The sequence below is a fragment of the Crotalus tigris genome, unplaced genomic scaffold (assembly GCF_016545835.1).
Source record: "Crotalus tigris isolate CLP2741 ecotype Arizona unplaced genomic scaffold, ASM1654583v1 scf7180000024350.909852, whole genome shotgun sequence".
Taxonomy (NCBI): domain Eukaryota; kingdom Metazoa; phylum Chordata; class Lepidosauria; order Squamata; family Viperidae; genus Crotalus; species Crotalus tigris.
This window is the reverse complement of record NW_024100519.1, coordinates 268499-290704: the sequence shown is the minus strand read 5'-3', so window position 1 is coordinate 290704 and position 22206 is coordinate 268499. Positions and strand designations below refer to the sequence as shown.

Here is a 22206-nt window from a genome sequence, read left to right as displayed (position 1 = left end):
GTGTATTTCTGTGTATTTTGTAGTCCAGGGGTAGGCCACCTTGGCTCTTTTATGACGCGTGGACTTCAACTCCCAGAATTCCTGAGCCAGCCACGCTGAGGGGAAAGGGAGAGGTTTCCAAGCTGAGCCGTGCTGGCTCAGGAATTCTGGGAGTTGAAGTCCACGCGTCATAAAAGAGCCAAGGTTGCCTACGCCTGTTTTAGTCTGTAGGATGATTAAAGGCCCAAAATGTATGAAGAATAGTTGCATAAATTGGGTATGGCCAGTCTAGAGAAAAGAAGGACTAGGGGGGACATGATAGCAGCCTTCCCATATTTGAGGGGCTGTGGCAAGGAACAGGGGGCCAACTTATTTTCCAAAGCACCATCTGAAGGCAGAACAAGAAACAGTGGATGGAAACCAATTGAGGAGAGAAGCAACCTGGAACTAAGGAGAAATTTCCTGGCAAGGAGAACAATTAACCAGTGGAAGGGCTTGCCTTCAGAAGTCGTGGGTGCTCCATCCCTGGAGGTCTTTAAGAAGAGACTAGACAAATATTCACTATTGCAAACTGGACACGCGCTTGTCTCAAATTGTTTTTTTTGGTGTTTTTTTTTATAGAAAATTTTATTGTTTTTTTTTTAGTTTTACATTTAAATATTTGAAAAGCAACGTGGCGGCTAAGCTGGTCAATAATTCAATAACGTACAAATATCTTTAGTACAGATCTCAAACTATTACATTAAATATTTCCTCTCTTTTCCCCTTGGTATTTACTGTCTCATATTTAAGTTAGTACAGTTCTTCTTGTATCGATTACACTTGTCTCAAATTGTATTGAGCAGGGGGTTGGACTAGAAGACCTCCAAGGTCCCTTCCAGCTCTGTTCGGATTGATTCGATTGATCTAAATGTGTGGAGGGTCAACCTTGCGTTTGCCTCTTCAGGAGCAGGGCCTTGAATCCTGTGCCACAGCAGGGCAACTGCAACGATTCACTCGACAATTGTGGCAAGAAAAGTCGTAAAGTGGGGCAAAACTCCCTTACAACAAATGTATTGCTTAGCGACATAAATTTTGGACTCTCGTCATCATCCTAAATCGAGGGCTACCTTTATTTGCAGTTCTTGAAAGACTGTTGATCTGGGGGAAAAGTGGGTGCCAGCCTGGCTAAGTTTTGATCTTGCCTATAAATCTTGTGTCTTGATATAAAACTGAAACATTTTTCATCTAGGTTTTAACCTGAAAAGCTTTAGACTTGTTTTTCCTTTGAGAGTTCACTCTCTTCACAAGATAGGGGAGTAGCTTATTTAGTCGAGAATCATGATAAGGGCATACAATTCTCCTTTTATCCCCAAAGCAATTAAAATTAGCTCAATTACATGTAATTAAGCAAAACCCTTATGGAAGTAGGAGCCTTCTTCCTCTTTTTAGGTAAAAGAAGGTTTTGTTCTTCCTAAGAATGGGATAATATGATTAAAAAAAAAAAAACACCCCAAGAATTTCAAATGTCATTTAGAGAGGATTAAGCAAAGAAGAAAAACTCTTCATGACAGCTCGGAGAACGCATTCTTTAAACAAAGAGGTCATTTTCTTCCTAGAAAGAAGAAAACTTTCCTTGCCTAAGCTCCAAAAGATAGCCTATTTTAATTTTATTTATTAATTTATTAAATTTATTTGCCAACTCTGGACAGCTTACAGCATTAACTGTGGCAGCAAAAACAGAGAGGTAACCCTAAAAAGAACAGACCAGCAGTAAATCTCTGCTGTTTTCATATTTGTTGATGGCTGAGTTTGAAAACTTCGATGAAACAGATTGAGTGAGAGCTAGGCGAGGTGGGAGGAAATCCCTTTGAAGAGAGCTTCATGGTGAAGATAAATGAATATATTTTAGTCAGCGGTGCAGCGTTCATCCATGGTTTCATTGATCCATGATTGAACCTTGAGTGTCTTCCCTTCGTACATCCATCCATCACATTGATACAAAACCTCGGTGGCTCTTGAGCCACCAGTCAGGATGTGACTTGTGATTCCCCCAAAATGTAGACCGGTTGACCAAGTCAAGACTGTACACTCGGTTAATCTCAGTCCAGCCCTGCTGGAGAGCCTTGCAAAGCTCTTCCTTGCCCACGGTGAAGGCTAAGCACACTTTGCGTCGTATGGGATGTCACCCCCAACGCTAAAGGTGCTACAGAACTGAAAAAAGCTTCCTGGGATGAGAAGTGAAACGTCTTCAAGGAAAAAGGAAGTCCAGTTGCCTCTTGGAAAAGCACCTTTGGGGCCACCATGGCTGAAAGGGCTACAGTTCTGAGGAGGTCCTCTCCAAAGGAAGAGAGTGAAAGTAAAGATTGGCAAGAATGAGGTTTCTTCCCCGAACGGCAATTAAGGAATCACCGTATGTCTGAATGCGTAGGGGGTTCATCAGAAGAGAGCAAACATGGATCCCGCTGTTGATGAGCTACTTATGGTGTAAACAACCTTCGGTGGTGTCCTCACACCTCCCGTCTCTTTGTCTCCTGGATCATTGCAATTGCCTGCCAGTTGGGTCTTTAAGACCTAGGATTTGAGCCCGTGAGGGAGGGAGGGAATCGGGGAAAGTCTGGAATTTGGCCTGCTGCTCCCAACCAGGAAGGAAGCAAGCTTTGCTGGTACAAGCAGCCTTTGTCCTGTATGGGATAACAGATGTCTCATCAAAAGCTCTCGGCTGCTAAGTTGACAATTCAACCTGAGGGTTGAAGCAGAGCAGATCCTTAGGATCACAATCCTGAATCTTGCTAGGGTTTTGGCACGGCCGTCCTTTCCCTCAACGGTGTACCCCAAAACTTTGTCTTCTTTTGGGGAGCCGTCGTAGCAAGGAAAGATCAACGGGCCGGTGGACTGACTCATATTTCCAGAGCTGCTGTGAAACAAATATCCTTTGTTCTAACTTTCAAATTAAATTTCAAGAGCTCGCCTCTGTGCTTTCCATATCTTGTACCATCTTACCTTGGATTCTAGCTCCTCTCAGCCTTATGGGCAGTGTAGTCTTTGAATTGGAGCAACGTGGACCTGCTGGTTAGCTTGGGCTTGCTCTAAGTTGGAGATGGCACCAAAGTTTTTGTTTTTGTTTTACTTTTGTATCTACATGGTCTCCATCTTGCCTTAGAATCTAGCTGTTTGTTCATATTTTAATATTTATTATTTTCATCGTGAGCCGCCCAGAGTTGCTTTGCAAAGTGAGATGGGCGGCGTGTGAATTTAATCAACAAATAAATGAATAAATTGCAGGGCGAAAATTTGAAATTAAAGCGTTTTGGCTTGGAGAAAGCCTATTTGAGACCGGCCTGTAAGGTGAGCTTGTCTACCTACTTGCTTTTGGCTCTTCTCATCATAAATTTCCAATGTGAGTTTAAAAACATAAAGTGGTTTCTTTCCTTGAGATGTTGCATTAAACTCCAGAGGTTTAGGTGGAAAAAAAAAAGAGAGGCTATTTTTTTTCCAAGCAACTTTGGTTTTTTTTGCTACGTCAGAAAGACCACCTGCTCTACAATCTTGTTTGCTTAACCTTTTGCGATTGTTTCATTTGTAAGGATTGAGACATATCCTTGGGGAACCGGTGGAGTATCACACTCCTAATTTCCTAGGCTTCGTTTGGAAACAGTGGCTTAAGATTGCTTGGCTGGTGGTCGCTTAAACAAAAAAAAACTTTGGCAATTTCTAGGGCCTGATCAGGCGGCCGGGAAAATCCTTCTGTCAGTTAAGCGTAGCTTAGTGTGGGTTTTGTCAAAAATTTAGCAAAATGTCTGTGATATTTTCTGGAAACTGAAGCCTTAGGTTTTCCCCCTCCCCCCTTTATTTTTTCCTTTTAATTTGCCTTTTGTTTGTTTGGTAGGGAATGATTAAGTGGTTGGGAAGAAAAAACAACAACAACGCAGAAATTTTATATTTTTTGAGGTGGTCGAATCTCGACTCTTGATAACCTCTTCTTGAGAGGGTTTGTAAATGATCACACAAGTTTCTCTCACCTTGCCGAGCGGCGTTTGATCATCCTGACTAGCCCTCCGAATGAAAATCTTCCTTTCCAGCCAACCACGATGACAGAAAACAGGGTTTTTACAACTTTGCACGTTGCCTCTTCTAAAAAAACCCCAAAACTTTGGCTTGTCGTCTGTTTGTTAAGATGATGGGAGAGCTATTCAGAATCATTTGCTCTCTGTCCCTCCTCAAAGATCCGCCAAATGAAGGAAAATTCATCTTTAGCTAATCACTCCTAACAGGAGTAAGTTGATGGAAGATTGATGGAAGATTAATGGTGGACAGGAACGCTGAGAGATCTTGCTAAAGCAATGAAGCAATATTCCTTTCCCAGCCTCCAGCCTTCGTAAAATCTCCCAGGACCGGGTAGGATGGGAAGAGAAAAAGAATTCCTGTTTACTTCAGTGGAAAAAGCTGTTGGATGCTTCAGACATTGAAATTGGTGAAAATCTGAGGGCGACTATGGAGATTCTCAATCATCCAGATCGTGGACTTCAACTCCCAGAATTCCTGAGCCAGCCTGGCTCAGCTTGGAAACCTCTCCCTTTCCCCTCAGCGTAGCTGGCTCAGAAATTCTGGGAGTTGAAGTCCACGAGTCCTAAAAGAGCCAAGGCTGCCTACCCCTGATCATGGTTGTCCCAAAGGTGCTTTTTCCAAAAGGCAACTGGACTTCCTTTGTTTTGGGGTCGAAGACGTTTTGCTTTTTCATCCAAGTAGTTTCTTCAGTTCTGACCGAATCCTTCCATTCCCCACCCATTCAGTTAGAACTCAAGAAGCTTCTTGGATGAGAAGCGAAACTTCTTCAAATAAAAACAAAGAAAGCCCCAGTTGCCTTTTGACAAACCAGCTTTGGGGCTGACCAAGGCTGTTAATCTTCACTAAATCATCCTGTACGCCTCAAGATGTCAATAATGTGTTGTTGTTGTTTTTTGGCCATTTCCAACTTCGAAAAAAGAGTTTTTGATGGCTTATGTCCATTTTTCAGTTATTTTGCATCAAGGACTGGCCTGAAAAGCAGCAGATCAAGTCAAGTTCCACCTTGAGCACCAAAATAACTTGAGTTGTCTTCCTTCCGTTTGTGCTTCTGAAAGTTTTGTGGTTGACTCCTTTTCAGTGATTTATGACTTCTTTTGGCCAAGATACGGAGGCACCTTTCTGCTCTGGGTAAAAGAAGTCTCATTTATGATCCTTGACACCTCAACATAGAAAGATCAGGTGAGCCGATTGTGAAAACTCGGGAAGTTTTTGTCCTTTCCAAGCGTAGAGTTCTGCACCAGATGTGGAAGGACTCCAGTTAAAGCAGATGTTCTTTTTTTTTCAAGCCAACCTACCAGTTTCCTCAAGACCTGGCTGCGTCAGCAGTTCTCAGATTTAAGGTTATCCCAGATGGACTTTCTAAACCAGTGGTTCTCAACCTTTTTAATGCCGCGACCCCCCCCCCAACCGGTCGTAAGTCGAGGACTACTCAACTGGTGCAGCACCGTTTGCAGAATGGGACTTTTGACAGGCTCAGCAGGGCAGAGACAGCCTGGACAATTCCTATTGGCTTTTGAAAGCCAATAGAATTAGACTCTATTCAAGAGAGTCTATTCTATTGGCTTTCAAAAGCCAATAGAATAAAAGGGAGTAGCACAGCTAAGGAAAAGGGGGAAAAAAATGGTGGACTGCGTTGTTTGGCGACCCCCGTGAAATGGTCGTTCGACCCCAAATGGGGTCCCGACCCACAGGTTGAGAACCACTGTACTTTCAAAATTGTCTAAAAGAGGATAAGAATCTTCCGGTATCTTCTGTCAGGTGGAGTTCCTTACGTTGATACAACTTTTGGAATTTTATAGGTTGAGACACACTCCAGATAACAAGGAAACCCCAGTGAATCTCAAGTTGAGTTTGAGTTGCTTTTGAGATAAATATTTCAGGAGACAAATATCTGTTGGCCTTGAGCTTGGGGGGGGGGGTAATGGCGATCTGTCACCAGCCAAGTAGGAAAGTGAGATAAACAGTGTTACTTGGACCTAGAGCAATTGATCATCCTAATATGGAACAGGAGAGCCTTTGAACCCTTAAAGTGAGATGTCAGAGATTGAAACATCTGCTTATTGACCCTGCGTTATCCGTCCTTGGACTTTGGAGAGGGGGAAAAATGCGAGAATATTATAGTCCCTCACGACTGAATAATGGTTGAAATTCGAAAACAGGAAACTCTCTCCTGTGGAATTGGATCACTCAGATTCCTAGCTCTGGAGAGATATACCATCTGTTTTTGTGTGCCTTGTGCAATATGGTGGGTTTAACCATGGGCAAGTTAAACCGGGCTACGATTGGCCATCTTTTTATGTTTGAAATTGTGGTTTCGAACAGGGTGCCTGAGTTCAAACGACGTAAGTACAACTCCTTTAGGTCTCAAAAATAGAAAGCGGGTATACTTAGTCAATGGATTCGAAGGAAGCTTCCAGAAGTTGGAAACTAGAATGGTGGCTAGTTCTAGCTGAAGAAGCTGAAGCCTGCTGTGATTGGCAGTGGATATTGGTTACCTGCTCGGATCCTTCCCATTTTTCACGCATGGGTTTGCAAGGACAAACTCTTTCTGCTTCTGTTTTTATGGCTTCCAGAATAACAGAGTTGGAGGGGACTTTGAAGGTCTTCCCATCCACCCCCCTGCAGGAGACTCTAGCTAGACCATTTCAGACAAATGGCTGTCCTAACTTCTTAAAAACCTGCAGTGATGGAGCATCCACCACTTCTAGAGGGAAGCCCTTCCGCTGATCAATTGTTCTAACTATCAGGAAATTTCTCCTCAATTCTAGCTTGCTTCTCTCCTTGATTAGTTTCCATCCATTGCCTCTTGTCCTCCTTTCGGGTGCTTTAGAGAATAAGTTGACCCCCCTCTTCTTTGGGGCAGCCCCTTAGATATTGGAAGACTGCTATCAAGTCACCCCTGGTCCTTTCCCCCCCCCCCGTTAAAGTAGACCTACCCAATTCCTGCCACCGTTCTTGAGAGATGGTATACGTCAAGAAGCGAAGCTAGCTTCTCAACGTGACGGTCACCTGGTCTTCCCTGTACTCAGAATATTTGAAATATTGAAATATTGAAAATATTGAACTATTCTTTTCAATTTGTTCCTTTCCACTCGCCACCTCCCTCCACGCCCAGGCTAGATGTCTTCTGAGGTCTGTGAGCAGAACAACCATGGATTGAGGTGTCCTTGATGGGTCGCCTTGACACGCTCACTAAAAGGGGGAGAAATTCCATGTGCCGAAAACATGGGGTGAATTGCAAAACAGAGGAAGCTAGCCTGATGGGATAAACGGAAGGGAAAAAAATGATAATAGGTCTTCTGTTTATGCACTGGAAATTATCCGCCTTTGAGGTTTTTTTTTTTTTTTTCTCTCTACTTGCAAACAAGTTCCTGGCTCTCCCAAACAAACACATAAAAGGAAACAACAAAAAATGGCTGATTGTAACATTAGGTTCTTCTCCCTTCTCTGCTGAAGGAATCTGCCAATTTGGCCTGGTGGGAAGGAAAGGTTTTGACCTAAGGGACCGAGGAAGGGTGTGTGTGTGTGTGTGTGGTGACATGCAGAATATTCTTGGGGTGTCCTTCCCCCCCCCATAGGGAGATGGACTTTAGTTTGCTCTTTGCAGAATAATAATAATAAAAATAAGGAAGGGTGCACGTCTAAACAGGCTGGGCTTCAGCAAGTGCATTTTTCAGAAGCAAATGGCATCTTCCTGGCTCTTTTTTCTCCTGTGTCTGCCTGAGCTCCGGGGTCAAAGATGGGTGGAATGGAGTCTTTGCAGTGGGCAGGAATTGGGGGTTTGCGCTGGTTCTCACCGTGGCATCTGGAGTTGGCAAGTGGGATTCCTCATCTCCTATTTCCTATTAGAGTTGGTGCTTTGGAGCACGGATCTTCCAAGCATTTCCTTCCTTCCTTCCTTCCTTCCTTCCTTCCTTCCTTCCTTCCTTCCTTCCTTCCTTCCTTCCTTCTTCTCCTCTCTCTCCTCCCTCCCTCTTTCCTTCCTTCTTTCCTTCCTTCCTCTTTCTTTCTTTCTTTCTTTCTTTCTTTCTTTCTTTCTTTCTTTCTTTCTCTCTCTCTCTCTCTCTCTCTCTCTCTTTCTTTCCTTCCTTCCTTCCTTCCTTCCTTCCTTCCTTTCTTTCTTTCTTCCTCCCTCCTTCCTTCTTCTCCTCTCTCTCCTCCCTCTTTCTTTCTTTCTTTCTTTCTTTCTTTCTTTCTTTCTTTCTTTCTTTCTTTCTTTCTTTCTTTCTTTCTTTCTTTCTTTCTTTCTTCCTCCCTCCCTCCCTCCCTCCCTCCCTCCCTCCCTCCCTCCCTCCCTCCCTTCTTTCTTTCTTTCTTTCTTTCTTTCTTTCTTTCTTTCTTTCTTTCTTTCTTTCTTTCTTTCTCTCTCTCTCTATCTCTTTCTCTCTCTCTCCTTTCTCTCTCTCTCTCTCTCTCTCTCTCCATTGCTGCCTTCCCCTCCCCTTTAAACACTTCTAGACTGGTCCTCCTCCTTCCTTCTTTCGGAAGTTGCAAGGAAAGTAGCCAGCCTTGGGGAAACGAGACCTTGGGAGGGAGGGAGGGGCAGGGACGGTGAGACCTCCCTGTAAAGGCTCTTTCTCTCCCTCCCTCTCCCTTCCCCTCCCCTCCCGGGGCTTTGTGAGCACCAGCTTCTATTTTCCTGTCAAAAAAAGATGGCAGGTCGTTGTGCCGCCTGTAAACAATGCAGTTATGAAATGGCAGCACCCAGGCGAGCTGAGCATGCTCAGAAACGGCCGGTAGGGGGAGGTGATTGAGGGAAATGATCTAATTCAGAGCAATTTTTGGGGATGGAAGAGCGAGGCCAGGCTCTCTTCTTCCCCCCACCCACCATGACAGAGCAGGAGCGAAGCCTTGAAGGCTTTGTCTAAGAGATGGGCAAAGCTTGGCAGCCCTTGGGGGGGAACCTGGACTCCTTGAGTTGGTGAAGAGCCCTTGATCTTGCGATGCCATGTTTCTCCCCTTCCTCCTCCTCCTCTCTCTGCCTGTCCCTTCTCCTCTCCTCTCCTCCTGCTTCCTCAGTCCTTTTGATTCCCTGGCTACCTCCTTGCTCTTGCGAGGGGTGGTGGGATGATGGATTTCATGAGACCCTGGCATCCCTCAGACGGGTGGTCTCTGTTGCTTTGGTTTCTTCCATCTTCCTTCTTGGCCTAGGACGGAGGAAACCGCTTCTGATTCTTTGGGTGGGTTTGGGTTTGGGTCTGCAGGCCTATGGGAAGGGACTTTTTCTTTCCTACATAAGGTGGTTTTTGGAGGGGAAGGGAAGCATCTCTCTGCACACACTCTCTGCCCAGTTCTGGGTCTGAAGGATCTGCCTTCCACGGGATCCATCTCATCCTGTTTTCTTCTTGTTGTTCTTATAGATCTAGGGAACCAGAAAGGCTAAAAAAAAACCCGGACTGCTTCCTGCTTCCGAGGGGGAAAACCCTGGGCAATGAGGGATGCTAGTTTGCCTAAGCATGTTTACGTTGAAGTAAGTCCCCTTTATTTCACTGAACACTTACTTTCAGGTAAGTATGCTTAGGAGAATGTTTGGAACTCTTGCCTTCTCCTCTTCCCCGCAGTGGCCGCCTTCCCCCTTCTTCTCCTGAATAAGACTGAAACTTCTAATAATCTTGCAATATATTTCTCTCTCTCTCTCTCTCTCTCTCTTTCTCTCTATCAGGCTAAGCAAGGAAGCGTTTTGACTCCTTTGGACGCCAAACATTCAGGCTTCCTTTTCTGTTGTTGCAGTGGCCATCTTGAACACGATTCTTGTTACGTCTCTATTCTCCCCTCCCCTCCCCTCTTCTTTCTTTTGATGGGAAGTGAGTGGCAAACACTGCAGACCAGCGGTGGTGGGGAGAAAGGGTCAACCGAGGTGGGGAGACCCCCATTGTTTCAGCTTTGAAAGGGTTGCACAATTGGAACAAGCACCTGGCTAGGGTCACAGGGGATAGTGACAGAATCAACAAGGACTTTGTGTCCCTCTGTGGCCTCCTTTAGCTAACCATGCACAAGATGGTTTCAACGTCCCTTGGAGTGGAGCAAGGACTTTGTAGTCCCATTCTCCAACGTTGTCCAGAACGCCTTTTCTCTCGAGTCATTGCCAAGGTGTTTGGGAGGTAGTAGTTTTAACAGAAGAACAGAGGTGGAACAGACCTCGGGAGGTCTTCTAGTCCACCCCCTTGCTCAGGCAGGAGACCGAATGCCATTCGGGGCAAATGGCTGTCCAATCTCTTCTTAAAAACCTCTAGTGATGGAACTTCTGGAGGCAAGTCTTTCCACTGATTAATTGTCCTCACTGTCAGGAAATTCCTCCGTAGTTCCAGGTTGCTTCTCTCCTTGATGAGTTTCCATCCTTTGCTTCTTGTCCTGCCTTCGGGTGCTTTGGAGAAGAGCTTGACTCCCTCTTCTTTGTGGCAGCCCCTCAAATATGGGAACCCTGCTATCATGTCACCCCTGGTCCTTCTCTTCATTAAACTGGACATACCCATTTCTTTCTGTGTTTCTAGCCTCCGACGCCGCTTTGACGGTTGAGTATTCCACCTTTGCATAGACCCTCTAGTGACTGAAGAGTATTAATCACTGGGCTGTAAGGCAGGAGAGTGGAGACAGACAGCTGCAGGAAAAGGGGAGGAAATTAAAAAAAACAAAAAAAACGAGTGCGGAGGCTTTTATTCTGAAGCAACCCTTGGGTTGGCTCTTGGCTTTTGTTGGATCTGCTGCTAAGCCGACATTTCTTTGCTTGGGAGGGTTGGATATAAGATTTCTCTGCCAATCACAGGCCGGTAGATTGGGGATGGGAGAGCTTCAGGGAAGTTTCTCTTGCTCTAAGTGGAGCAGGGAGGGCGGGGGAGCCAATGGAGGTTCTGCTAGGATTGCTGGGAGCACGTTGAGGCTGGGGGGAAAAGATTGGGTGGCCATTGCAAAAAAGAAAAAAGAGAAAGAAATGGCATCTGGGTTAGCTTTTCCCGTGTATGGGTCTCCATGGCTCTTGGGTTGAGTTCTTCATGGTTCTGTTTGGTGTGCATTGACCTACAGCTTTGTGCTGGATCCAGAAGGGAGAGAATCCTTGGAATTGAAGCAAGGTGATTGTCCCCTGCGTGGCTTCTGAAGGCTTAACCCCCCCCCCTCAAAAAAAAACTTGCCGAGAACAGCTTGCCAAACAAAGAGCCAATGGGGGGGGGGAGGCATTTCCACCCTGGCTGTTGAGTTTGGGGGGGGGGGGAGTTAAAAAAGGGAAAGAGGAACCCAGGGTGTTTTGATGACGATCCATGACAGGCATGGCAGAAGAAAAAAGGTGGTGTAGGCTGAGCTTTGGATGTTAGCAAGGCTTCCTAAGAGTTAAAAGAATCTCAAGCCAGTTAGAGAAAATGGTGGGTTCTCTTTTGTCGAAGAGCTAGAAGACGGACGTCTGTGGTTGGTCTGCTTTATTTGGGATTGTTGTGTGTTGAGCACGCGGACGGACTTCGCCCAGGCTAAGCTTTGCTGTTGGGTGGGTTTTCTTGCACTAGAGATGTGAACAGGAACAAGGGCTGTCATGTACATAACAGCAGTGGAAGACTTTCAAAAGCATCCTTGTATGCTTTCTGGGATGTAAACTAGCAGGGTTTGGGAAGGCCCAAGGAGGTTGGGAATTTAGAATAGGACTAATTAAAAGGGGAAAAAAAATAAGACGTGTGTTACTTCGGAAACTTAAAATCCTTCACCAGCCTCAAGTTCAGTCTTGACTCTAGTTAGGAGTTGCTTGGTTTTTGACAATTTTGGGAAGGGTTTTGAGGCCTGTTATAGAACTTATTTAAAAACCATGTCACCCATGAGACAAGATGGCTTCATTTTTTATGATGTGGCTGGCCAGGCCTTTTTTTTTTTTTAAAGACAAACTAAAAAAAAAAAAAAAAACATTTGTTCTTTGTGTATACTTTGAAACCCATTTTGGAAATGCTGATTGTTGAGCGGTGCTATTTCTGGTTGAAACTTTTCCTCCTGGTTAAACCTAGGGAATCCCATCAGTTTAATTCTGATTTTAGAGAATCGAATCTTCCTTTACAATGGTTCTGCTTTGTTCAGAGTTGGGGTTTTTTTTTTTTTTTTGGTACTCCTCCCATGCCCTTAACGTTCATGATCTCATCTAAATATTTCTTTAGAATGAATTTGCAAATGCATTTAGGTTGCTGTGTAAGATCCACCCTATGAGATACGACTTAAACGTTACGGGATTGATGTTTTAAAAAATGTGCTAAGTAGCAGCTCCAGAGCTTAGGATTTTGGGACGTCTGGATGTCTATGGAGATTCTCCGTCATCCAGGTTCATGGTTGTTCCAAAGATGCTTTTTCAAAAGGCAACCGGATTTTTTTGTTTTTCCTCGAAGACGTTTCACTTCTCATCCAAGAAGCTTCTTCAGTTCATTCATTCAGAACTAAAGAAGCTTCTTGGATGAAAAGCGAAACGTCTTCAAGGAAAAACAAAGCACCTGTGGGACGGGACTCCTGGGTATTGTTTTCAGACAAATCAGTGTTATAGCCAGATTGCACGCTTGCCTTCTCCATTAGATTTTTATGTCCAGGCATAAGGACAAGGAAGCAGGACTGGGGAAAAAAAATACATCTGATCCAGTCAGCTGCTTTCCCAGATCTATCTAAACCAACACAATGAGGGCAGCCAGTACAGACTGGTTAAAACAAACCTTTTGCGATAGAAGTAGGTAAAATGAATCTTATCAGGATGAAATTCTTTAAAGCATGTAAACCCTACATAGCCAATGACATGCTACCTCATTTGGTCCTTCCGATCCACAAATTTAGCCATTATGCCCAGTCCTTTCTTTTCCAAAATTGAGACTTATGGGGAAAATGGTTGTGGCCCACCAACCATGTGTGTTTTTTTTACGTGTGTAAAAAAAAAAAGTGCTTTCCGGAAGAATGTATATTTTGCCAGAACTGGGTTAGTGGTTGGTTCTCAATTTCCACTCTCTTTTGAATCTCGGGCTTCATAAAGGGAGACTTGCGTGTTTGATTGATGCTTCCATTTGATGGCTCCTTTTTGAACGGAACTTTCTGCCAAATAATTGGTTTTGGAAATCTGGGACGCACCTTTCTAATTCTAATATATTCTTGTGTTAGAAGCCTTTGTTTCTTGATTCGACATTGCACGGAAGGACGGGAACTGAATTTAGGATGGCTTGGCTCAAAGGTCTCTTAGTATCTCTGCTCCTTTGGAAACTTGCTGTATTGATACTCAGCATAACCCACTATCTTGGTGGCCTTCCAAATCATCCTTGTTCCTTTGACAATCCCATAATTATTTCCACCTTTAAAAAAACAACAACAGATAAACCCAGAGAATCGAAACTCAACATTCCAAGCCTAGAACGATGGAGTACGATGTAGGGCATCTCACCAACAGGAGAATTAGGGTTGAACGGTGTGGGGTGCTCTCTCTGAACTTGGCAATTTGCTTGGGGATGTTTCACAAAGGTCTTGAAGAAACCACCAAGAAAACCACCAAGCTCAGAAAAGCACCAAGGACCCCCTCAGAACCAAACAATCAGACATCTCAATACATCTTAATTGATTGTAAGATGTTGCTGGGTGGAGTTTGGTCATCTTTGAAGCACCTTGTGGATTTAACCCGTTTGCCTGTCCAAACATCATCATAGCGTAGAGTAAGATGGAACAATGATTTGGTTAAAACCATGAAAGGGATGTTGACTTGGGTGGGTGGGCGGATGTTGAATTCCCTACAAGAAAGAAGTTGAGTGCAGAGGAAGAAGGTAAGATGGGCGGCCTGTAAATTTGATCAATCAATCAATCAATCAATCAGTCTTGGAAGTTCAGGCTGTCCCTCTTCTTTTCTTCATGAATCATGAATCTGGCCTGGGGATTAAAATGCACCTTCTTCAATCAGTGCTTGTTGCCAGTTCATAAACACAAACACTGCATCGTTTATTTATTTCTATTTCCTACATCTTAACCTTTTTTTTCTCCCCTTCTCTCCCATTTAGCAAGCTCTGATGAGTAAGGGAGAGACCAGACGAGAGAGTTGCATGAAGACGGAGCTGTTGAAAGACATCACCAACAATAAAGAAGAAGGTGAGTCCATCTTTTAGGTCCAGCCTGTCCTCTTCCTTGCATATGGAGAACAACGAACCTCACCATTGGATGGCTAGGATTCTCTTATTTCCAATTAAGATGTTGCTAGTGTAAGCATAACCCTAGTTCATTTCCAAAGATTACCACAGGTGACTTGTACTTCTCTTCCAGAACTTTAAAAGTTACAGTTGGGTATAAATGTCAGCATTCTGCTTGGTCTTTTTCTGATTTGAATCCAAGGCTAGACCTAGCCCATCTGGCAAAATCTTCTTGCTTTGTGCCTATAGAGATTCTCAGTCCTCCAGATCAGGATTGTCCCAAAGGTGCTTTTTCACGAGGCAACTGGACTTCCTTGTTTTTCTTTGAAGACGTTCTCCAAACGCTTTCCTAGTTCAAAATTTTACTCATTTTAAAGTACAGTTCTTTGGCTGGTGTTTTTCTCTGTAGTTATCTGCCACAGATCGTAGACACAGAAACCCCAAAGACATTCTGTCTTTCACAGCGTGGACTTTGTGACTTATGTGTGACTCAGAAACACGATAACATCATCCAACATTGGCTTAGAGCCGCATGTAAAGCTGAGTTGACTTTCAGTAATGAAACATCTCACCAGTCTCTTGTACCATTAGAGTCCCAACTCCCTGCATTAATATTAGCAACATTAATGCCATTATGAACCCTTCCCCTTACACCAGGTGCTGTAGAGGAAGAGCAGGCAGAGCTGGGGAGGGTGAAGTCAAACCCATCATCCACCCATTCACACAAGTGTTCAAGAATCAATTTCGTTGACTCTTGTTGTTAATTGCGAAGTTGTGTCCGACCTATCGCGACCCCGTGGACAACGTTCCTCTAGGTCTTCCTGTCCTCTACCATCTTCTGGAGTCCATTTAAGCTCACGTCTCCTGCTTCAGTGACTCCATCCAGCCACCTCATTCTCTGTCGTCCCCTTCTTCTCTTGCCCTCCATCTTTCCCAGTCGTTGACTCTTACCTGGTGCCAATTTAGGGTTGAACTTGAGTCAACCAGATTCTTATGTCTAGGCTTGAATAAATTTATGCTGCAGTCTAATTGGTGGCCCTGATTTTTTTTGAGCCTGACATTTGCTTTCTTTCCTCTTGGCATTCCCACATTTTTTTCATTTCTCTCTTCTCTCTCTCTCTCTCTCTTTCTCTAGGATTTAATGCTATGGCCGCCAGCGATGGCGCCATAGACAAGCAAGTTGGGGAACTCAAAATGGCTCCCGACGGCGAGACCAACGGCTCCCTGGAGTGCAACGAATTCAACGGCCACCCCAGCGTAGCCAAGAACACTCAGGACAATGCCAAACTGAGCCAAGCGGACTCGGTGGCCAAGCTGAGCCGGATAGCGGAAAACGGCTTTTCCGAACGAGACGGGGATGCTGGGAAGTCCAACCACCTCAAAGCAAACGACTTCACCCAGACCACCGTGACGGGCAGCAATGGGTACATTTTGCCCAAGCAGATGGCTCAGGACCTGCCCGTCAGGACTTCGAATAGCGGTTTTGCTTCTCTGCCGGGCCACGCCGCGAAGACGCTTCCGGCCGGAGGGAGCAAAGGGAGAACGTTCGGCCCTTTTATGCAGGCACAGGGTGCTCTCCCGGCCAAGTTTGGAGACGGGGGTGGCAAAGACCCGGAAGCTAAAAAAACAGGCGGGATTAAGGTCCACCGAGCCCGGAAGACAATACCCAAGTCTCCATCTCACCTGGTAATGTGTATATAATAACAATAGCACTTAGAATTCTATACCACTTCACTGTGCTTTATACCCTTCTCTAAGCGGTTTACAAAGTCAGCACCTCGGCCCCCAACAATCTGGCTCCTCATTTTACCGACCTCGGAAAGAAGGAAGGCTGAGTCAGCCTTGAGCTGGTCAGGATCGAACTGCTGGCAGTTGGCAGAACTAACCTGCAGTATGACCTGGATGACAGAGAATCTCCACAGACATCCAAGTCATTGGGATGCTCCGTTAGTTAAAACGTGGTTGGCTTTTGGCCATAATTGCCGAAAGGACTTTGCTACGCTGCTAGATCTATCTGATCAGAGATGGACAGATTAGCCCCCTTTCATGGCTCTCCTGATCATTTGCGATAGATCGGCCAGGGATTCTAACTCCCAGCAGCCAAAAAACATCGCAAGGCGGGATTTTAAAATTGGCATGTCTCTCCTCAACCTCTTGTGCTAATAGGCTGTCTTTCAGCCTCCAGCATATCCTGCCTGCAAACTCTTGAGTATTGATTGCCTGGCCTATTCTGCAAAGCCATACGTTTAAAGGCTTCCCACCAGACGGCACGGCGGGAAATTTCTCAGGATTGCCCTTTTGGGGGGGTTTAAAAAAAAACCCTCAAAGAAATGGTTCCTCTTACAATTCCTTTTTATTTATTTAATGCAAAAATACAAAGAAAAATAGAATTAAGAAATTCCAGGCTCCGTTATGGCCATGAGGGCTACCTTTATTAATAACCTACGGCTTGAGCAGAGTGGAGGTCACATTTGGCAAAGGGAATATCTGTACTGTTAAGCTAATTTTAAACTGAGCAACCTTTATTTTAGGTTATTCCTAGAATGCACAGGGATTTATATTTCTAACAATTCTAAAATTCAGATATCCAGGCATTCTGATAACACGTTTTGAGGTCTGGTCTTTTTTTTTTTTTTTGCTTTTTGCAAATCTAAATAATGCAAGGGAAATGTGAGCCATTGAGTGGCTGTTCCTGAAGACATTTGCTGATAATTCCAGTAAAGATAATGTCCAGGTAAAGCTTTGAACCGATTTGAACATTTAAAACATGTCAAAAACGTTTTCTTTATCAGATATCTCAAAGATTCCATCTTGACTGCTTTTGGTGATTGGAAAATCTTTTTTTTAGTTATTTATAACTGATCACATTAGCAAGCTATATGTTTTCTTTGCAATTTCAAAAGTTGAAGAACAGCATCAATCCGTTTTCCATCACCGGATAATTACAAGTGAAATTTAACTTTATAGGAGAATGTTTGCCTCTGGCGTAGTTTTGGGGGAGTGAAATTTAACTTTATAGGAGAATGTTTGCCTCTGGCATAGTTTTGGGGGATTGACGTGGATCCTACAAAACGCCATCAAACTACCCAGTGTTTTAAATTATGGTGCAAGATACACATCCTAGGATGGACTTTTTAGTAAAGACATGTCCCGTGGTTCTTCGGAGAGAAGTACTGTTTGTATATACATACAACCACATGGGCCTTTGAGTCAGTGTTGACTCTTAGGGACCGTCTGGAGAAATCCCTGAAGTTTTCTTGACAAAAGTTTTGGAAATGTTTTGCCCTTGACCTCCTTCTGAGAAAAAAAAAGACTGGCTTACGGTCAATCCAGTTGGCTGAACTAGAACTCCCAGCTACCTGGTTTCCAGCTTAGTGCCAATTTCCATGCTACAAACATGACATTCATCTATGATGGTTTCAGTTTTGAGGTTATGCTTCTTTACCACGTTTCATTCTAGTTTTAGCCAGCCTGGGCACCTCTTCACAACTTCTAGAATTCCTCAGCAGCGTGGCCCCCTGCTTAAATGGGAATTGAAGTCCATACCCCCTGTTGGATGTGGCTGCTTTCATGGGTTCCATTCCTTGCTACTATTTTGGATCTGTTTCTATCTGAACCCAAAGTTATTTCACCGAATGGATTCCCCCCCGGCACACACACACACATTCTTTTAAGTGTGGTTTCCCTCTCTTATCCCAAAGTTGCTTTTTCAGGAGGCAACTGGACTTCCTTGTTTTTCTTTGAAGACATTTTGCTTCTCATCCAAGAAGCTTCTTCAGTTCTGACTGGATGGTGGAGGATGGAAGGATTTATACTCCTTGTAGACAGCTGGTCATTTGCATTCTTTTAGAGAGTTGTTGAGGCCACTTGGAGTTTAACCAGTGTCCTCAGGCTCCACACCCATTTGCATCATGACACATAATGGCCTCCAAGTGGCCTCAATGGCTCTCTAAAAGAAGGCAAACGACCAGCGGTCTGCAAGGAGAATAAATCCTTCTACTCCCCACCATCCAGTCAGAGCTGAAGAAGCTTCTTGGAGGAGAAGCAAAACATAGGTAAACCTCCAAATGGCCTCAGCGACTCTCTAAAAGAAGGCAAGTGACCAGCTGTCTGCAAGGAGTATAAATCCTTCTGCTCCCCACCATCCAGTCAGAACTGAAGAAGCTCCTTTTGGATGAGAAGCGAAACGTCTTCAAAGAAAAACAAGAAAGTCCAGTGGCCTCCTGAAAAAAAACACCTTTGGGGGACAGCCATGACCTGGATGACCAAGAAGCTCCATAGACGTTTCCCACTTTTCATCTTCATTGCAAAATATAAAAAGGTCCTTTTCGACTTCTGTTTTTTCAGCATACCAACAAAGACCCCAAAGAAACGAGAACGCCTAAGGAAGACGGCAGCAAAGCTGTTCTGGAATTCGGAAAGCCCACCTCCTTGTCCTGCCTCCCCGGCCTTCACTCATCTCTACCTCAGAATCAGAGCTACGCAGCCGCCTCAAAATCACAGACAGGTAAAAAAAAGGGGGGGGGGGGGAAGAAAAAGAAAAGGAACGGTCTGAGAAAAGATGAGGTTGGGTCTCCATCCTTGAATGGAGAGAAGGAGATCTGGGCTCCTTCGAGATCTTTTAATCTCCCAAGCTCTATCTAAAGTCCCCGCACGGTCGTGTGTAAGGTCCTGCCTGAACTATCTTCTCGGGAAAGCACGACTTTCGAATCTTTTACTGAGAGAAAATGATTGCAGAGAAGTCGGGCGGAATCTGAAGTTCCTGTGGCAAAACGTTAAGCTAATTCCCCATTTCTCCAAACCCCAATCCATGATATTGACAATGTTATTTGGAAAAACCCCAACCTTAACCTTTATCCCAACCCCGACCCTACCTTATTCCTAACCGCATAAAAACTAATAAAATTTATATATATATATAAATAAAAGGAATCTGTTCTGGGTAGGATTCCTCCCAGCCTGCCCCAGCAGAACCCACCTTCTCCCAGCCCCTAATGGATCTTCCTCTGTGTCCCCCCCCCCCCCGTGCAGCTACTTCCGTATCTCGAAAGAAAAAAAGAAGAATGGGAACGTACAGCTTGGTTCCCAAGAAGAAGACCAAAGTTTTAAAGCAGAGAACGGTGATTGAGATGTTCAAAAGCATCGCTCATTCTCCAGACGGCAAGGTGAGAAGCAGGAAGAAGGTAGCCAGGTGTATCAAATGCTCTTCACGTGGGGTTTGCTTGCATTGTCAGGCACCCCTACGAAAGTCTCTCCCCTCTTGGAATCAGTAGAGAGCCATGGATGATTCCTAGAGACACCATGGCATTGGAATCAGAATCAGAATAGAGCTGGAAGGGACCTTCAAGATCTTCTAGTCTCACCCCCTACTCAAGCAGGAGTCCCTCTACCATTTCAGACAGGTGGCTGTCCAGTCTCATCTTAAAATCCTCCAGCAATGAAGCACCTACAACTTCTGATGGCAAGCAGTTCCACTGGTTAATTGTCCTCACTGTTAGGAAGTTTCTCCTTAATTCCAGGCTGCTTCTCTCCTTGATTAGTTTCCATCCATTGTTTCTTGTCCTGCATTCTGGTGCTTTGGAGAATAAATTGATCCCCTCCTCTTTGTGGCAGCCCCTCAAATACTGGAATACTGCTGTCATGTTCCCGCTATTCCTTCTTTTCTCTAGACTAGCCAAACCCAAGTCCTGCAACCGTTCTTCATATGTTTTTGTCTCCAGGCCTTGAATCATAGTTGCTCTTCTTTGCACTTTTTTTTTTTTTAAAAGTCTCAACATCTTTTTTGTAAGGTGGTGACCAAAACTGGATGCAGTATTCCAGATGTGGCCTTACTAAGGCTTTACAAAGCGGTACTAATAGTTCACGTGGTTTTGATTCTGTGCCTTTGTTGATACAACCAAGGATTGTATTCGCGTTGTTGGCTGCTGCCGCACATGGCCGGCTCTAGATGAACTAGATGGAACAGTAATTTTCACTTTCCTCCGTTCCACAAAATCTTCAAAATGTCCGTGAGCTCTAGACTCACCATGGACCTTTCTGTGTTGGAATGTCCAGGTTGAGAAGGAGGAGGGCAGCCCACACTTGAACGGGGAACGATTAGATATTGATTCCGAAGAAGACGACTCGGATGAACTGGAGGAAGAAGAAGAACGTGGAGCATATCAAACAGCCACATTTCCCGTGGAGGAGAACAGAACTGCTATTGAGAGAGAACCAGTGGCTGTTAGCAATGCTAGAAAGGTGATCTGTATTCTTCTCTGGAGGATTGTGGGTCTAAAATGATTGTACTCTGATATAAATTATAATATTATTTAAAGTCTTGTGACAAGGTCCGTCATTCAGAGGAAGAGTTCTACACCTTGTTATGTATCTCAAGTCTTCTTTGTCCACTGTGAAAAAAAACAAAAACTCACAAGAGTATCATCTTAACTTCCAGCTTGATGTGTGTGTTGTTATCACACTGGACCCTTGGTCCTGTTGGAGAAAGATGAGACTCCAATTAGAAGACCCAAAGATGTTCTTTCTTAGATCTGGAGAACCTAAAGAGAGCATTGAAAGACAAGGTTGAGAACTTGACTTGCTTTTGAAGTAACTGATGACATGAAGGACGTCTACTTTAGGCTCCGTTATCAGGATAGACCAAGGATAGGAAATTCTGTCCCAAAGGTGCTTTTTCAAGAGGCAACTGGGCTTCCGATCTTGGGAAAAGCACGCTTGGGACAACCCTGACCTGGATGATCGAGATTCTCCGTAGACCTACAAGGTACCAAGATAGAATAGCCTACAGATCTGGACAGGTGTGTGAGACCCAGTTTTGCTTCGATCCTTTTAGCAGGGGTTGCCTTTTCTATTTTCACGTGAGCTTCTTTGGCTGTCACAGATGGTGGACGGAGAATCGGAGGAGGAACAAGATTCCGCAGACTCCGTTGAAGAGGAGGAAGACGGCGATGAGTCGGATTTGGTGAGTGCCACCTTTCTCGCCCCGTGCTTCCAGAAGCAAGCGACGGCGAGGAACCCAGCACCATCCAGGCCCAGCCAAGGGAATTCCGTTGTTCGTGCAAGATTCCTCTGTTTTGTTTTCTCCCTCCCTCCCTCCCTTGCTTGATCCAGTTTGCAGCCACACTGTGGTTTTGTTGGGGTTTTTTTTTTCTCTTTTGGCGGTTTCAAGGGGAACCGTGGATGCCCATCTCTTCAATAAAAGTCTGTTGCTTTCTTGTCAGGCCTCAGCGGGGGTCTGCTCTTGGTTGCCAGGTGCCAAGGCCAAGGTGCAGTCCATACAGGCATGCCCAGAGCTGGAAGAAGCAGGACAGAAGCAGGCACGTAGCCCAGACAGACCCTGCCCAGGGCCAAGTTCTGCAGGAGGCAAGGCAAGACGCCCCGAGGCTGTTGCTGCTTCTGCTGCTGCTGTTGCTGCTGCTGCCGCTTATCAAGAGCCATTGCTCAGACTTTGGGGCTTCTGTGGACCAGAATGGGCTCTCCCCACCCACCCGCTAAGGAATTGCCTGGTGTGTTGGATTACAACTCACATCCTCCCCTGCCAGAAGGGCTGGCCAGGCATGACGGAGGATGTTGTAGTCTACCGCAGTAGTCTCCAATCATGGCCATATGAAGACTGGTGGATTTCAACTCCCAGAAATCCTCATGGCTGACTGAGGAATCCTGGGAGTTGAAGTCCACCAGTCTTAAAAGTCGCCAAGGTTGGAGACCCCTGGTTTATGCAGCCAGACTTGTGGACTTCAGCTCCCAGGATTCCTCAGCCAGACTTGTGGATTCAGCGCCCAGGATTCCTCAACCAACATAGCTGACCGAGGAATTCTGGGAGTCAAAGTCCACAAGTCTTAAAAGCCACCAAGGTTGGAGAGCCCTGGGCTATTGTACTCGAAGGATCCCAGTTAGGGGAAAGTGCTGGCTTATGCATTGATTCTATGCTTCTTGCAGCCTATTCAGCAACCTGAATTCATGGCCAGGCGATTGGTAGGAGAGCTGGATCATCCATGGTGCGGTGCTGGGTCTCTCTCCACCCCTTCCCTCCAATGATCCAAGACATGCGTCCTCAAGTGCTTTCCGTCTC

General features: G+C 45.0%; 1 protein-coding gene across 9 annotated transcripts in view; it reads left to right on the top strand.

The window, feature by feature from the left end:
- The window catches only part of EHMT1 (euchromatic histone lysine methyltransferase 1), a 71235-nt gene that overhangs the window by 18351 nt on the left and 30678 nt on the right, over window positions 1-22206 (top strand). For 3 of the 9 annotated variants that reach the window (XM_039327051.1, XM_039327050.1, XM_039327053.1), the window contains exons 2-8: window positions 14010-14097; window positions 15271-15821; window positions 18483-18642; window positions 19167-19300; window positions 20190-20375; window positions 21016-21096; window positions 21356-21502. In XM_039327051.1, the coding sequence (XP_039182985.1) occupies window positions 14010-14097; window positions 15271-15821; window positions 18483-18642; window positions 19167-19300; window positions 20190-20375; window positions 21016-21096; window positions 21356-21502 (1347 nt within the window). Of the gene's footprint in view, window positions 1-8568; window positions 8948-9263; window positions 9497-10510; window positions 11094-14009; window positions 14098-15270; window positions 15822-18482; window positions 18643-19166; window positions 19301-20189; window positions 20376-21015; window positions 21097-21355; window positions 21503-22206 lie in introns of those variants that run through there. The other 6 variants (XM_039327047.1, XM_039327048.1, XM_039327049.1 and 3 more) reach the window with 5 other exon arrangements.